Source organism: Cygnus olor, chromosome 1 (assembly GCF_009769625.2).
Source record: "Cygnus olor isolate bCygOlo1 chromosome 1, bCygOlo1.pri.v2, whole genome shotgun sequence".
NCBI lineage: Eukaryota > Metazoa > Chordata > Aves > Anseriformes > Anatidae > Cygnus > Cygnus olor.
In genome coordinates, this window is record NC_049169.1 from 64,043,728 (window position 1) to 64,061,693 (window position 17,966).

The window sequence follows — 17,966 nt, forward strand, 5'->3', positions numbered from 1 at the left end:
GCTTAAGTGTGTCTGGTACCAAGGTGCTACATAATCGACAAGACTTACTGCCCTGGTCATTTCAGAAGTACTTCACAGACATGTTTAAGAAGAGTCCTGTGACAAAGGGCATTGGCACTTGAGTTCCAGTACTGAATCCTGCTAACTGGCCAGCTGGAAAAATAACTCAGTGGCTTATCTTTATTGTAATACAGCAGTCTCAGAGCATAAATATAACCTTACTTGGAGTCATTTATAAATAATAACTTGCAATAAAGTGGATAAGAGCAGAAGTAACTTGCTTCTTAAAGGTAGAATAGACCTGTTGGAGTGCATGATAGTTAAGTGTTAAATTGTGGGATCTGATGTATTCTCTTGCCCTTTTTAAGTTCAGGAGCAACTAAATTAAATCTGATCATTTGGAGTGAGATGATTATCTCTTAGTTCTAAGTTCAGTCTGACTCCAGGTTTAGTTTTAGAAGAAAAGCCTGCTGTTGTGTTCAGATCCAAATGTTAATCAGTTGTCTTCTGTTGATAACAGGCTATTGACTAGTATGCTCTTGTTCAAGACTAAGCCAACTTACGCGTGTTTTAAAGTTACTCCTAAATGTGACTTTCTTTTCTTTGGTCTATACTCTGGGCTATTATAAGCCAACAGATTAAAGTGAAATTAAGATGCAGGGGACTAATGAGGCAATGGATTCTGTAAGAGTTTTTGTCTGCAGATGCATTCAGTAGCATCGACTTTGCAATATGAACTTCGTTACTGGCTTTCACTATTCCCAACTGAGCTTAACTTTTAAGTATCAAATATTTTTATCACAGTTTCTAGGATGCCTCAGGCTTCTGAAATGGAAAGTGAGGGTCAACCTAGCTAGTGAAGTGACTTGGTATCCAAACTGTTCAGATAACTGTTGTGAAAGTATGTATCAACTCAGTATTTAACTAATAATCTAGTCAAGACCCTCGTTTCAGTGGTTCAGATACAGGAGTACTACTTTTATACATACCTTTCATATGCGAATTTCCAATGCATATGCAAATACTGAGACCTGGTAGTTTGAAATTAGAGTACAGGTTAATAGTTCACACATCTGCCTAAATAAAGCTTTTCTGCCCATAATATAGTGGAGCTCTAATGCAACTTGGTGTTTATATTTTTAATTGTTTTTTTCTACACAGGGAGCAGAGTACATCTAGTGATGAGCTAGTTTTTGCAGACAATTTGAATTAAACTAATTGCTTATGGTGCATGCCTGCCAGAGTTGCTGTGTGCTAGCCTTACTTTAGGAAACAAATGTTTCAAAAACGAGGAGCTTCCAGCAAGTTTAATGCTCTCACTGGCAATGTTGTACTGTTTTTGCATGCTCAGTAGATTTTCTTCCTTACTGTCACTCCAACATTTTCTCCTAATGAATGTTAATAACAGGTATGTGACAAAAGAAAGCTTTTGCTTTCCCACAGTGTTACGGTTTGTCTGAGCAGTGATAACCAGTTCTTGGCATTTTAGGGTAAGTAGTATTACTTTGGAGTTTGCAAGGTTAAAAGCAGTCACTGCAATCTCCCTAGTAAGTTGTTGGTGGTAGCCTGTGAGTCTTCCTTACGCATCAGATCTGTGGGCACTGGGGTCTTAAAGGTCAAATTCTTCTGAGCACTCGTGAACCCGATAATTAGTTCTCAGAAGTTGCTTGATAAATCGATGTCTGGCTTAAAATACTAGTTGAGTACATTACTATAAATGGTACTCAACACAAGGAAGCTCATGAGTTACTGTAGTCTGTTGTATATTACAAATAAGTGAGTACAAGTGACTGGACAATCAACCTGATGGAACAAATTGACCTGTAACTTGCTTTCTAGTTGCTTAGGCACACTGATTTGCATATCCCAAATATTACTTGGACAGACTAAGCGTTTTTCACTGCAATGATGAAACACTTGTGTCAACATTAATACCCATTGAAAGAACTTTGTTAGGCTGACAAACCAGTGCTAATACAACTTCGATGTCTTGTTATAAGCATAAACCAAACTGCATGTAAAGCACATGTGAACCAAAGTTTAAATTTAATGTGTTACTTCCCAGGCATGCCTTATGCTAAATGGAGCCATGTACAGCATGTCTGAGCTACAGCATTTTGTTATTTTCAAAGCTGTTAAGGAGGCCTATAAAATTAACTGACAGTGGGGAAGGGAAAACTCACAAAACTAGGGTATATCAAAATGCAATTAAGAATTCTTCTTCTTTTTTGAAGACTAGGGAGTAAAATGTGCATTAAAGTCATTAATGAAGGCAAGAACACTGCTTGATTTGTAGAAACCAAATTTGCAGGACTTTCTGAAAGTATGACTTGCCTTCTGTATCATTAGCTTTCTAAAGCTTTTGCGTTATCTGCAGAGACATTCCGCTAAGCATCAGAGTAGAGGTTCTGCACTGAACTTGTCTGTCCTTTGTATTCCTTTTAAGCTTTCATGTTAGCATCTGATGTTAAGCAGATGTTTTTGACTGAGACCTAAAAGAGCAAAAAGGAAAATGAAAAATGAAGTAACAGTGGTATTTAGGCTTTCCTGTTTTGGCATTGGTATACCAAGCATTGAACAGGATGTTGCCTGAAAAGTCATATAGATGAAATGGTATGGTGTATGAGCAGTGGTGGGAGCTGGCCTTGTAGTGCATCTCAGGTTGTTATGGATGAATGATACTCAGCTAAATATAAAGTACCAATTACAGACAGTATCTTTAAAGCTACAATTTCAGAGAAGTACCCACTAAATGAGTAGTTCTCAATGAGATTTAAAATAGAATGTATTTGATATGCAATGAGTGGTCTTAAGCATTAAAAATGTATTATCTGTTCCTTTTCAGGAGGCAGTAGAGAAATATGATGAAGTAGTACACAACTTAGAATTTGCCAAGGAGCTTCAGAAGACTTTTTCAGGTCTTAGCCAAGATGTAAGTATAAACTGTTGGTCATGATATTATCAGGAGGTGACTGCACACTTTGTGTTGCTCTTCTAATGGCTATGTTTATATGCCACTACACAGACTGCAGGAAGCTTCTATTTCAGAACTCGGGGAGCAATCTGCTCATACTGTCTGGAGTAGCTGAGCAGATCAGTAAATGTTGACAACTTTGGGCACCCTTGACCTCAACAATGTAGTTATTTGCTGTGTACCACTATAAAAACTTATGCTTAGGCAAACTGAGGCATTGATGCTTGGCTGTGTTTGAGGTGACTCCAGTTTATGTAGGTTTGAAACCATGAACCATTTTGCTGGTAGCTTGTGCCTGGGCTGTACTCATTCCCTGCATAGGAGTGAACTACTGGAGGAACAACTACTGGAAAGTACATGGAGGTTCTCATGGGCAGCAAGCAAGTAAATTGTGTACCCTAGACAGTGAAGGCTAGACTCTTCGCCAGTAGATTAAGGGGAACTGATTATTTTTACCTGGTGTTTGTTAAACCATCTGTCTAGTTCTGGTTATTCAGTACGCAAAGGCTATAGACAAACTTAGTGAGTCCAGTAGTGGGCCTATGGATGGCTGGGGGCTGGAGCATGTGATGAGAACCTGGAAGGACTGGGCTTATTAAGCTTGGAGAAGTGAAGGCTTGGTAGGAGATGTAATATTAGCCATCAAATACCAAAAAGATTATTGAAAGGATGGAGCTAGGATTCTTACTGAGGTATGTGGTAAGAGGAAAAAATAAAATAGTAGATCCTAACTAGATAGGAAGGAAACTGTTGCTCTGAGGATAACTGAGCACTAGAATAGTTCTAGAAAAGCTGATATATGTATCCTCAGATATTTTCAAGACCTGACTGCACCAAGCATCTAAGTGATCTGATTCAGATTGTGTCATCCTTCATTGTTCTGGAGGCTGGGCTAGATGGAGAGTTCCCAGTATGGGGGGAAGTGCTGGGGTTAAGTTGCTTTAGCTTTAGTGAGTATAGCTCTTTGTGAAACTTTACTGAAGACTGAGGACTTTGCTTATTTTACTGTAGTCATCTCTAATTATGGCAAGTCAGATTTAGTGCTTTATTTAGGACTTTATTCAGGGTTTAAAGCACTACATTTTTATGTAACCAAGTGCTTTCTTTGACTACTGGAGAAACTGGTCTCTTGGCTCTCAGGCAAATGCTATCCTTATGGAGAAGATACGATCTAAGGTAGTGCTGGGGATGCTAAATGCAATTAGTCACTGTTCTGGCTTTATTTCTCTGCCTCTTCTATAATGTTAAAGGACTAGTAAAATGGCTTCTGTGACTGAGACCCATGCAGTTTCTTTTAGAGGCTACTTTTCTTGTATATATAGTAATTCCAAATTCCCAGGTAGTGTTTTGAGAGGTTTACTGCATTGTGAGAGTAGAGATCTAAGCCTTTTTAATGAGTGCTGCTTTTGGATTCACTCAATTACTGTACATTGAACACAAACCACTGTGCTGAATGTCAAAATATGGACTGTCTCATATTGCTTTCCTCTGTGTAGGTGCCCATAAAATATCAGAAATAAAGGTTTGTGACATGGTGTGTCCTACTGCAGGTATTTTTAGTAATCAAAAATCTACCATTAGCTTCTGCTAGTTTACATTTATTCTTGAGCTTATCCTATATTCAAAGGCTAACACTTTTTTTCCTTGGCCAATGTGGATTCTACGGCAAATACCCATTACTGAAATGCTAGAGGATATTCTGGCAACAGCGTCCTGATGTCCCTTAGTGTGTTCTAAAAAGCTGCACGCTTTCACATCTTGCAAAGAAACTTCAGATACTCCATATCAAGGCATTGAGTCTTGGAGTTACTTAGCTTCTGCAGCATAATGCTATTAGTATGTGATGAGAAACTTCCTCAAATGCGTGGAGGCTGTGTATATTCTGACACTTGCTTCTTCAGTGCTTTAGTCTTCTGCCAATGGAAGAGTAACTGTAGGGTTCTGCTGTATCACTTAAACTGGAATATTCAAAATGAATAGGCAGCTGTCTTGCTAGGAGAGATTTGAGACAACTGCATCACTAACTTCACATGATAAAGGGCTGGGCTTTCATTTGTGCATTGGTATCAATTCCTCCCTATATTGAATTGTGCTAGCAGTTACAGTAAAGTAACTAGCGGTCAGGTACGATGCCACAATTGGGATCTAAATATTGTAGAGGAATATTAGGAGTGAATCTGCCAGTATCTAGTTCGACTAAAATCTATAGCTATAGAGAATTAATGGAGAAATAGGGAGCTTTGCCAGAGGAGGGACTTGGAAGGTCTTGGTTGGGTATCTGAAGAAAGAATTAGGAGCTTGTCATCTAACCAAGATTAGTTGTTTTTGTCAATGTAGGATGATCAATACTAGAACTTGGTGTGTTCTATTATAGAATTCTGTTATTCAACCATTGTGTTTAACTGTTGAAATAGCTGCTGAAAGCACAGAGAAAGGCTCAAAGAAGAGAGAGTCTATTGAAGCTTGAAGCAGAGAAGAAAAAACTGCGTACAATACTTCAAGTCCAGTATGTGCTGCAGAACTTCACTCAAGAGCATGTTCAGAAGGATTTCAAAGGTGGTGTGAATGGTGCAATATACTTGCCTTCTAAAGAACTAGACTACCTCATAAGATTTGCAAAACTGACATGTCCAGAAAGAAATGAGAACTTGAGGTAAGCTAAAGATTTTTGTCTAATTAGTATGCTTCATTTACTACAGTAAATGTCCTCTGTTTGACACTGCCATGTCTTGAAATATGTTTTTGGAAACTAATTAAAATTCTATTCAGTATATTTGCTCTAGTCTGAGACTAGGAATATGGCAAAAATATTTTACTCGGTCTTAAAAGAAAGCTGCTGCATACTTTCCCAGTTGTGCAAACTACATACAAACCCTGCTATGTTGTGTCTTGCTGTGGGGCCCTGGGGAGGCATTCCAGTAATACCGCAAGCAGGAAGGCTGGTGGCATGGTGCTTCCCTCAGGTCTTGCTGTTTGTGTAATGAAAATGTGTAGTAAATACGGGAGATCTGTTCCCTGTTGTGTTCATGTGGTGACTGAGATATGCTGCTTTTGAATAAAGGAATCTAAGGTAGTCCTGAGGCTCTCTTCCTATTATCTTAGGCTTTGGTCAAGTTTTTAGAATTTGTCATATTTTAGCACTGTATGTCATTCACTGCAAGGTAACTGGCTGTGGTGTAGAGTAGTACTAATTTGGCATCATGCTTGTACTGTGATTGCTTATAATATTTAGCTTGACTGTCTCAGGATAGTGCAGTGAATTCTATGTAAACATAGAAAAAGCTCTTATTAGGTGGGAAGTTGAAACATTTTATGGAAAAGAGTAATTATTTTTCTATTCTAACAAGTTCCTAAAATTCTTAACTACTTGTCATGTGCTAAACTAGCCTTATCCTTGCTCTAAAAAGTGAGCTTTTAAAGAACAGTTACTTAAAGCACAATAGGAACATCTGATGTTGGTGGAAAACTAACTTCTAGCTTAATTCTCATTGTATGTTACATTTCCACAAAAGGCATGACCCTTTTCTTTGACACTAGGTTTCTTATTGTTGCACTTTAAAATCAGTAGTGTGTGTGGGGTGGATTTGTGGGCCTATGCCAAAGCAGAAGGGCTAGAGCTGTTGATGGCTGCCCCTGCACGTGTGTCCAATAAACAAGGTGATCAGCTGATTAAACAGCAATTGTTTCCCTGTCTGGGAGTTCGGGTTTGGCTTGGAATGAAGTCCAGCCATATGGCCCTGTGGAATAGAGCTAGGCTAATTTGTTGTAATTGCAAACAGCAGAACTTATATTTGCTGGACTAAATCAAGCACAGATAACAAATATAGATGAATCATTTTTAGTAGTGGATGATGGGCTTTTAGGATTCACTGTTTAATGTCTTATTCCAGAAGGCTAAACATCCTTCACTATCTTAATATTAAGGATAATGGGGATACTGTAAGACTTGATTTTTGGATACAACTCTACCTGGTAAAATTGTCATTTCTTCTAGTGTTGAAGATCAGATGGAACAATCATCTCTCTACTTCTGGGACCTTCTAGAAGGCAGTGAGAAGCCTGTAGTTGGAACAACATGTAAGTGTGTGATCTAGAGAAATAACCTACATCTGAAGTTCGTGTTCTATTTTAGTATCTTAAAACAAAATAAAGTACCTGATTTAGTAGCCTTCCATGTACATTCAAGTGTTGTGTGTAACTCAGCTTTCCAAGGAAGAATTACTGTTTAGGTTCTGTTTTTAAGTACAGGTCAGTAACAATGAAGTAGTAATCTTTCCCTGGAGAAATAAACTATTGTCTTCTACAGATGTCCTAGAATATATAGCACATGTCTAGATTCTTCTGGGGAATTATTATGGTAGTAATTCAAAAGCTTATGCATGAATACCTTATAGAACCAGCGGTGAGGAGCTTTTTGAATAGTTATGTATAAGTGGGTTAAGACTGGAATGCTTCTCAGCCATTAAATGTTTAGCTGAATATACTGCTGTGTTGTCTGAATATAGTGTGGGGTACCACACTGAGAAAGGATAGTCGTTAGTGAAACTTGCTGGGATCTCTGATAATCCACAGTGCAGTTTCCATTATGACCTATTGAAAATGTCCACATAGCGAACACACCAGAATCTGGGGGACTTTTGAAGGACAGATGGAAGAATGTGCAGTTTCAAAAGCTCTGAAGCAATTGCTTGCTTTTTCCCTGCTCCGGTTTGCAGTTCTCAGTTTTTCCTCCCAAAATATTATCTTAACGCTGGGAGGAAGGCCTGCAGGGCAGTTTCATAGTGACTTTGTATAGATTTAATCTATGCTGAAGTCTGCACAATGTGCTGTTAGTATCAACACTTCCTTTTATAAAGGCTAAATCCTTTTCTAAGCATGTGGGAAACAATGCAACCAACTGTTGCTAATATTCATCTTATATGCCTTTAAATATAAGCTTCAGTCTTAACTCTGGAATGCAAAGATGTTTTCAGCTAGATCATGTAGATCAGTCTAATAAATATCTTTCCTTTAAAACATTTCTCTAACTTGGTGAGATGTGTAAGAACTTGGAGAAGCTGCAATTTTATATAAAGGAAGTAGACTTGATCTGTAATTTGAATACTCAGTTCTGAATTTTCATATTTTTTCATGGATTTTTGTTTTTTAATCTTCAGATAAACATATGAAGGACCTGTTATCCAAACTTCTAGACTCTGGTTACTTTGAAAGTATTCCTGCTCCTCGCACCCCTGTGCCGGTAAAAGAATTGGAAGAAGTAAATAGAAAATCTGAGAGGACAAGACAAATTTCAAAAGGAGAGTCTGTCAAGGAAACAGGTGGAATATTTCAGGGTTCAATTTCTGTGCCATAATGTTGGGATAAGCTTGAACTGAGCACTGACTTTGCATAGCTTGATGCTAAACCTAATCCTCTGCTTATAGCTTGCTTTCAATACAGTAACTAAAACTGAACTGGAAGGGCTTGCAGCCCTATTCTGACTAATATTGTAGAAGAAAATTTAATTGATAATAGGATGTTTTTACCTTTTGAGCAAACCTCCACGTGGAAAATGTAATATAACATTCCTTACACCAGACAAAAAGCAAATTGTGGATTTGCTAAACCTATGCAAATATATAACCTAATTGAAAAGTGAAAGATTGTCTGTATGACTCATGTTGAATGACAAGCTCAGCTTTCAGAGTAGCAAGTTCAGTGATTGGTATTACTATTTAAATAGAATTAAAGACTTGCTATTTTTTTAGCTTGCTTCTCTGCATTTGATCAGTTGAAACAAATTAACATCCTTTCTCTAGAATCCCTTATGGAGCTTATGAAGTCTGAAATACAGCCACAGGAGGTAAGATACTCCACTGCTAATTGCTTTCCTTTAGCATTGTGACTTATCAGAAATATAACTGCACTTTTGCAGCCCTTTAAACTTCAGAAGGGAGTCTGAACAATAGCTTAGGTGTTGCCTTATGTAGGAAGCATTACAGACCTTGTTGCATTTCCCTTTTTAACCTTCATCTGTGGCTTTTCTGAGGTATTTGGGATAAATGGAGAGAGATTGTGAAGCAATATAGTACTTCAATGCTCTGGCACTCTTCTGAATAAACGAAAGCATCAGCCTTTAGAGTGAAAACTTATCTTTTTGTACTACAATATAGAGAAAATACGTATCTACTAAAGCTGTCTTTAAAAGCTGAGCTTATTGCAGAGGACTTACACTGATGGATTGAGAACGATGTAGATGTTGCTCTGTGTTAGGAAAGTAAGGATCCCAAGACAGGCTTGTGCACACAAGGGTGTGTAGGCTTACATCAACAGCCCTTCAGACTGAAGTTCTAGGTACTCAAGCTTCAACTGGCAGTAGCACAAAAGCTATTAGACTTGGTTCAAAATGGGGGGAAGATTCCACTTGTGGAAGTGGAAATACTGGCTCTTAAAATGCTGGAACCCTGTTTCCCTGATACCTCACTAGAGGGAGTAGTCTAGAACAATTTTTTGTAATATACTGGTAATGTTATTACCAGTCTCTAAACCTTTTTCTGGTGATTTGTCAGAATTGCCAGAAAAAACATAGCCAATACGTTTTATAGTCCTTCAGATATTGGCTTCCTGTTTAACTCTGGAAAACTTTGGGGATATCTTAGTTGAACTTCCAGACTGTTTGATAAAACATAGCATGAAGTTGAAGTCCAATTGTACTGAATTTGAGAAACTGGTGACTTTAATATTAAAACTCCAATTAAGAATCAGTTACACTTCTTACTAGACTACCAGAGTTGTCCACTTTGTGGGCAATGGTGCTCCTGCTCTTATCAGAAGACTAATGACTAATAGTAGATACCAAAGATTTGAGAAGGTTGAGAGCTACCTTTACAAAAGTCACACTGAACTTGATATTATCACCGCTTAGGAACTCCAGTTAGCATTGAGCATGAGGCTCATAGATTCACTCAACTTTGTGGCACTTGCACTGTTCAGAACTGTGTCGTGCTTCTGTGGCACGCCAACAAAAACTAGTCTGCAGTGTTGTAGGATAAATCCATGGCTGGCCACATGATTTCTGTAGCTAGTGTTTAAACTGTCTAGGCTATGCTTTTAGTCAAACTTCCAGTAGCTGGGTGACCTAACTTAACTGACCTGAACTGTAGTAGCAAAATGTTTTCTTGGAGCCATTAAGTTTCTTTGGTCTATATAGTTTCTCAACAGGCGTTATTTGCCTGAAGCAGAATACTCTGTCAAGAAGAAGCCAGAAGAGCCCAAGTCTTGGGAAGCTGAGAGTGCTAGAAAACAAGAACCACCGAAGTCGTGGGAAATGCTTGTTGATATTGAAGAGCAGAAACAGAAACAAGAGACCTTAAAGCCTTGGGAATCTCGTGTTAGGCAGCAGGAAACAAAAAGACCAGATTCACCAAAGCCTTGGGAAGCTCGTGTTAAAGAAGAGGAACAGAAGCGTGACCCTACAAAGCCATGGGAGACTCGTGTTGAAGAAGAACAAAAGAAGCAAGAAGCTCCAAAGGCCTGGGTAGCACGTGTTCGAGAGGAGCAGGAGTCCCCCAAACCTTGGGTAGCAAAGGTTAGGGAAGAGCAGGAACAGAAGAAACAGGAGTCACCTAAGCCATGGGTAGCAAAAATTAGGGAAGACCAGGAACAGAAAAAACAAGAGTCACCAAAAGCTTGGGTGACCAAAGCTAAGGAAGAACCAGAACAAAAGCAGGAATCTCCAAAACCTTGGGTGACCCAAACTAGGGAGGAACCAGAACAAAAGAAGACAGAACCTGTGAAATCATGGGAAATGCATGTTAGGGAAGAGCCCGAGCAAAAGAAGCAGGAGCCTGTGAAGGCTTGGGCTGCTGCACATGTTAGGGAGGAGCCAGAGCAAAAGAAGCAGGAAACTCGAGAGGCTTGGGAAACAGCTGAGAGGCAGCAGCAAGTGTCATCACAGCAGTTACAGAATCCTCCGAAGTCCTGGGGAGCTGCAAGTGTTGGGCCAAAGGAGCAGATGGGGCCAAAGAAGTTTGATATGGAACCCAAAGAAGTGAGTTGGCATATGTAGTATTACCTGTCATAAGCTTTTGACACTCATGTGTTGGACTAAAGCCACATAGAGAGGCTTTACAAGGTGTGTTTTGTAGGCCTATGTGTAGACTCCCATTTCATTCTTTCTTGGGGGAAGTAAACTCAATTCTGCTAAGGTTTGCATTTGAATAGCAAGATGGTCTGCTGGGCTTTCTATATCAACACAGTATTGCTGTGTTTGAGCCTCGAATAACTGCTTTATGTATAAGAAGAATTAACTTAGCTCATCCCCAGCTATTGGCTCTGTCTACCCTTATCAGTACAAAGCAGGTATGACTCATCCTGGGATCAAATACTTTGTCTGACTGCATACAAATAGCACTTCAGTAACTTTTGATTAAAATAGCTGCTGATTCGGGAGATACGTAATATCTAGATGAAGCAATACCAACTGTACAGGGGCTTAAATACCTATTTCCAGATGAATGCATAAGCTATACTGCCATCCTGGAAATTCTAACAGTGTAGTTTGTTTTAGAAATGTGAAATGAAAACTACTGCAGGGCTTGCAGCTGAGCAGACTACCAGCTGCATGTTAAATTACCTTGTCTCACCTGTGCTCAGGTAGCAACAATCCTCTTACCTAGAAGACAGGTAACATGGTAGACAAAGCAAAGAGTGCAGTTATGTCATTGAGTTTGACTTCAGGAAGAAAATATGAAGAATGAATAGTTCTCATACAAAATGCTGTTAGTACTTTTACCTTGTTTCTGCAAGAAAACAAATGAATTTAACTTATTACTCATAGCAAATGATTAAATTAAAAACCTGTCAGTAAACCTGGCAAAACTGAAAAATGGGTATTCTTGTTCCTAGAGGCGGGAGCGCAAACAGAAGGTTGAACATGAAATTAAAAGAGTAGGTAACATGCAGCACTGGGGAACCAAATGGGTGTGAGGTGTTTCAGCCGGATCTTTACCCTCAAGCTGAGTAGCATAATGTCCAGTGGTGGTGGGATAGGTGCAAAACTTGGTTCTTTCACACTAACTCTGAGCACAAATAGGTGTGCACAACTACGCATAGACTTAATGTAATTGAGATTATCTGAACTATTGGAGTAGTCTCAAGCACTTTAAAATGTTTTGGAGTTTCTGGTGTTGGCAAAAAGCAAGGTGATCTGTAATGAGATCTAGGCATCTGACTTAGGATAGGATGGGAAGATGGATGGCTTAAAGGGTAGCCAAAACTCTGATGCAGTGAAGAAAAAGGAGCTCTGGTCAATTGGGGAAACTCAGACTGCCTAGGAGTCTGAATAGTGATGTGCAAGTTGGCCAAATTAAATCAAATATTGGAATGTAAGATTGCTTACATTGGCTTGCTGAATTAGTAAATGAAGCCCATTTAAGTACTCTAAAACTGGTTTATGTAGCAGATCACACCAGTTGGCTTTTTTGCTTAGCTGCTATTACCAAATTGTTTTATGATAAGTATTGAATGATCAGAAAATAGCTTACCATCAACCTAGCTAGCTTTTATAATCTTTTAAAAACATTCTTGGTTTGACTTAAGCTGCATGTGGAAAAATATAATTAATATTTTAAGCTTTTTGGATGATAAAACCTTTCGTATGAGCAAAAGCAAGAGGTGGCAATGCAGTGCTGGATCCACTTCTTTCCCTGGGAGAACCTATAAAATGGTCATGTGCAGGGACCAACACATGGTAAATAAAAGGTTCATGTTACTTCTGCTCTCTGGAGCTGACATCTAATTCTTTCTTGCTCCCTAAAATGTATGAGACAATTAATAAATTGCTAGGTTTTGAGATTTTAAAATGTGCTGATTTAACTTAATGTACTACAAGTTGCAACACTTAAGAAGCTGAGCCTAAAACAGTGAGTTGATGTGGAGGTCTGTTAACTGTTATTTCTACATAAATGCTTGTGCAACCTGTGGACAAGGAAGCTTTGTAAGCTGAATTCGTTGCCACCTCTCTGAAAGCAGAATGGTTTGGCTTGTGCATCACTCAGTACAACTTGATTTGTACTGAGACTGCTGTTTGGAGTAGAAAGTGAATGCTAACTATATTTCTAACTATATTTACGTGGCACAGTTGGTGAGTTGGTGATCACTGTAGTGATTATGGCTTAGGTATCACCATTCTAGCTGTTTCTCTCTTCCACAGCTAATAAATGTAATGAGGCACTGAGGTCATGTATCATATAATGGAGTTTTACTAGTGTGAGATACTATGTTATAGTACTGATAAGTACAAAAAGATCTTCAGTGTCTAAAAACCAAACTTAAACAGAAATACATGATATATTGGCATTCCTACTAGTAAAATTCCAAAGTGGTCAGTGCTTTTACATTAATTTGCAATAATTGAATGGGTCCTAAACCAAATTCTAGGCATTTCAACTTCATTTTTAATCAGCCCTCTGGAGACATAGGTGTCAAGAGTTTGAATGTGAGCAGTGTCAAAGTTTAGGTTTAACTCATCATAACAATGCTTCTGAAACCTAAAGTTATCAGTGCTGTCTAAAATTCCAGCAGAGTGTTATTTGCAGCACTGGTGTTAAATTGATCTTGGTAAGCATAAATTATGAGCTGGACTAACAGGTTACTAAACTGAGAAGCTGCTATCAGCTTGTAAAGACACCACCCAATTACAATTTTGGAATTGTAATTGTAATTTGGAATTGGGCTAGAAAAAAACTCAATATAAAAACATCAAGAATGTCAAGTATCTGCTTTTTCAAAGCATCTTTCATAAAGGCACAGAACTGGAAATCAACTTCCTGATGCATTTTCATGCATGCACATGCAAAAAAAATATTCTAGTTTTGAACATCTACACTGAAGTACCAGCAGAACAGCAAATTCACATAAGGCAACCTGACCTACAGTTAATTCTGGCTGGTGGATTTGAATATTTGCAGGCACTAGCAAACTTCTGTTTTCATTTCACGGTTAAAGCCCCAGTATCATAGTCTAACCCTGTATAGATGCTCTTCTAGTTGAAGCAAACAATGTTGCCAGCATACTGTCCAGAGTGTGGCCTCACAGTGTCAGGTGAAGGAGATAAGACTAACAAATTGCAAAAGCATGCAGAAGGTTATATCATCTTTGACAACCACAAGTGAAACACTGCAGTCTCTTTTTTGCTTCCATGCTCTTGAGTCGCTTTTTACTTGTTTATTGTGCAAGTCTAACTTAAGATTGATGTTACCTACAGACACTGTCAGACTTCACCTAGTTAGGTGGCTGAAGGTGGAAAAACCTGATACCTGTTTGCAGATGTATAGGAAAAGTTTGGTAGTGTACTTGTCTCAGTAAATTTTAATGAGGAGAGAGTGTAGAGAAGTATTAATTAGGAAGTTTGACATGACAGCAAGTGTTCTAAGATGAAGCCTGTGTACAAGGGAGGACAGTGATGGACAAGGAGATTCAGACTTCTTTGTAACTTACCTGATAACTTGCCAAGATTTAATTTTATTCATCTGTAGCTTTTGTCCTGTGCTTAGATCGTTAATACTTTTTAGTTCTTTATTATTGGAAACTACAGCAATAATTTGAATACAGGTAATAATGAAAGCTCTTGCTTATGCTTCAGAACTTACTTTGGGGTAGTATGAAAGTAGCACTCTTAGCTATAGGGTAAAGTAGAACTTCCTACAGCTGAACGAGTAGCATTGTGATCCACATAGATACTAGACATGCATTCTTCTGATTTAATGCACTGCTGCATGTACATGGATTATGCTTTGTGAAACTCATTAAACCCTGCAGGCTTCTTGTGCATGTTACTGAAACTTCTGCAAATGCAGTGACTAGTTGCAGATAACGGCTGAAAAATGCAAGAATTTCTGGGATTGTCCTAAAACTGGACAACGACACTTCATTTTGTCTTTGTCCAATTTGTCCTTTAAAAGAAACTTTCACTTGTTTTGAACCCAGTGTAACAAGTAAATGTTATGACATGTATTTTCTGCTATATATTTTTCTAGTGACTTAATGCAAATACTCAATTATGTCACTGTACAGTACACTGAAATAGTAACCTACCAAAAAGATGAATGTTGGCACTGTAGGAAAGCAAAGGCTTTCACACATCTTTGTGTTTAAACATTTGGTTTAGTTGAAATAATGCAATTATTTATTCTATTTATATTTGCCTCTAGTTGCGTAGGCAAACAAAAGCTGCAAAGCTGTAGAGAATCACTTACAGTTGTGGTTTTAAATACTTAGAGCAAGGTTACTACTTTCCCCCAAGCTGCTTTCAAAATGTTTGGACTAACTAGACAGTCATATGTGTCACTGTCAATAACAGGACTTATGCAGCTTAAGGAGTTTACTAATGTTCCAGATTTTTCTGGTAACTTAGACTCACCTGTTTTCTGATTAAATGTTCTCATCTTTTGTAAAGCAAAGTAGAACCAATTGGGACGAACTGTTGAGGGGACAATTAAGGAATTAAACAATTAAGGAATAACAAGGCCCTGCAGAAGTCACTGTTTAGCTACAAAAAGTTAGGCTACTGCATGGGATTACTAGTGTATCCTTCATGCCAAGCTGTGAAGTATAATGTAATACTTCCTGCAGGAGCTGGTGTATTGAGAGTATCTGGTTCTAAAGTGCAAACACTAATTCTGAGTAACCTGCTTGCAGTGCATCTCTTAGGTGCAATTTCTTTAGAATGTCTGAAAATGCCATCCCAGTAAAAGATCTGTACTTACTGGCATGCAGTGTACTGGGAGGAGGAAGTATGTGTTAAATCTTGAGTAGTGGGTGCAGTTTTGGTTTTTAAGTTTGTTCTGGCCTTGAACTTAAATATGTGGTTTTCTGTAGATGGAGGTATATTTAACGTTGCACTAAATGCATGTAAACTATCTTATGTATTTGGTTGTAAGAAAACCAATCGATTCAATGGTTTAACTAGTTGTGGCAACTGTAAGCTGATTTTCAGTGAAGTGAGAACTTGATTCAGGAAAACTCACTAACAGTTTATTGACCTGTGGTGTTCAATACCTATAGTTTGCTCTGGAATTACACTGGATAAGGTAGCTTGACTTGCTTCCAGTGTTAGATTTAACCTTTTCCTTTGTAGGTGCCTAAACCTGTACATCAGCCAGCTGCAGAATTTTGCTCTACTTCAACTCTTCCAAAAGATCCAGTACTGAGAAGGGAAAAACTTCAAGATCTGATGACTCAGATACAAGGGACTTATAACTTCATGCAAGTATGTTTTTTCTCTGCTGTTGTAGCAGATCTAATTCCTACTAGGTTAGGAAAAATGCAGTGCTGACAGTGCATGTTTGCACTGAATGGATCTAGCTCTTAGTTAACAGCAGCTTGTCAAATGAATACTTTGCTTGTATGTAGAATTCAATTTTTTCTTTTTTTAAAAGGAGTCCATTCTGGATTTTGATAAAGCTTCACCAAGTGCCATTGGTTCATCTCAACCACCTTCAGTTACTCCAGCAAGTAGTCCTGTAGGTAAGTAATAACAGTAAACACTACCGGTATGTGAGATTCTGGCAACACCGGCAGGGTTTGCTTGGCTGTGGATCAATAGACCTAGTGGGAAAGACAGCTTGTCTAATTAAAAAGTATCTGTCAGAGCAGCTTGAACCATTTTCTTTTAAGTGTTGTTGGAGGTGCCTTAAGCTGATGTGCTTGTGTGGAGATGCAGTGTTTGTATAATCAGACAGGCAGGTACACCTGAACCCAGCTGCAGAACAGGCAAGCTGTGTTTGTACTGAATTTGTCTGTGGCCTATAGATACAAGCCATGAATGAGCTCAGGATGAAGAGCAGTTAACTAGCTATACTTTATATAATGGGCCATGATAAATAATTTGTGTGGCTTTTAAACTATAAAACACGATTACCCAGTTTAATTATTTAACTGCTCTGTTTTTATCTGGAAAGAGGTCATCCCTACCTTAGTAGAAATATTCGCACTGAATACCTGCCTTTTAAAAAAAAAAAAAATTCATGTGGGTGTAATTTAGTGATGCAAGTCTAAATATCTGCAGTGCATACTATAAAAATGCCATGCATCTTCATATAGCAAAGCATCTTCATATAGCAAATTCTGACTTTAAAAACAACTGTTACTGAACTCATGTTTTTTTTTTTTTTTTACAGTTTCAAAAGAACAGAAACTGCCAAGTCAAAGTGATTTTCTTCAACAACCCCTTCAGGTAAGTTGGTGTTAGGACTCCCCTGAAGAGGCAAAGGAGTACTCAAGAAATACAGTAGTTATTCACTAGAACAGGCTTTATTTCAATGTTAACAGTGGCTTTGTAACCGATGTCATAACTTCAGTTTAGTAGCTTAAAAGTATAATCTGGCAATGTTGACTGCTGTTGTGCTTATCACAAAGCAAATGCAGAAATAAATCTTAGAAGCTAGAAACTTCTAGAAGTAAAATGGTATTTTGAAGATGTGTTCAAGTAATTTCTGTTTAACTCATAGGTAATGACACACAGGAGGATGTGCCTCTTTCCTAGACAGTGCACGTATTCATCTCTTAAGATCCTTACTTAAGATGAAGATATAAGGTCTCTAATTTCATAGCCATGGTTTGAACCTTAAGTTCATTAACTGTGCTTTCATGTCTTTACTTTGACTTTTAAATAGGTTTACTTGCAACTAACAAGAACCCTTAATTGTTAAAAAAGGTAGACTTAAGCTTACAGGTCAAAGTACTTCAGGTCCTGCCTAATTCTGAGATCTACTTGTAAACAGTGTGGGTTTTGGTTACAACCAAACATTCAAGACAACTTTCCAAAATCTTATCTTTTTCCCTTCTTGCAAGGCTACTGCTTCATCCATGACCCTGCATGGTTCTAATACTTCCCTAGCATCTGCTGATCAGACCCTTTCTGGCTCTGAAACTGAAGACTTGGTGACACCACAGACGCCACAGGTAATATTCCCAGGGGCTCACTTGCATTCAGAGGTCTGAGAGCCAGCCT

The 17,966-nt window shown here is 38.4% G+C and overlaps 1 protein-coding gene across 8 annotated transcripts in view; it reads left to right on the forward strand.

Annotated features, from left to right (window-relative positions):
• CAPRIN2 (caprin family member 2) overlaps positions 1 to 17,966 on the forward strand; it is a 38,514-nt gene that overhangs the window by 3,911 nt on the left and 16,637 nt on the right. For 3 of the 8 annotated variants that reach the window (XM_040561823.1, XM_040561831.1, XM_040561851.1), the window contains exons 4-14: positions 2,846 to 2,932; positions 5,389 to 5,627; positions 6,969 to 7,051; positions 8,131 to 8,292; positions 8,773 to 8,816; positions 10,164 to 11,003; positions 11,861 to 11,902; positions 16,092 to 16,223; positions 16,393 to 16,480; positions 17,134 to 17,189; positions 17,807 to 17,917. In XM_040561823.1, the coding sequence (XP_040417757.1) occupies positions 2,846 to 2,932; positions 5,389 to 5,627; positions 6,969 to 7,051; positions 8,131 to 8,292; positions 8,773 to 8,816; positions 10,164 to 11,003; positions 11,861 to 11,902; positions 16,092 to 16,223; positions 16,393 to 16,480; positions 17,134 to 17,189; positions 17,807 to 17,917 (1,884 nt within the window). The remainder of the gene's footprint in view (positions 1 to 2,845; positions 2,933 to 5,388; positions 5,628 to 6,968; positions 7,052 to 8,130; positions 8,293 to 8,772; positions 8,817 to 10,163; positions 11,004 to 11,860; positions 11,903 to 16,091; positions 16,224 to 16,392; positions 16,481 to 17,133; positions 17,190 to 17,806; positions 17,918 to 17,966) is intronic. The other 5 variants (XM_040561870.1, XM_040561846.1, XM_040561839.1 and 2 more) reach the window with 2 other exon arrangements.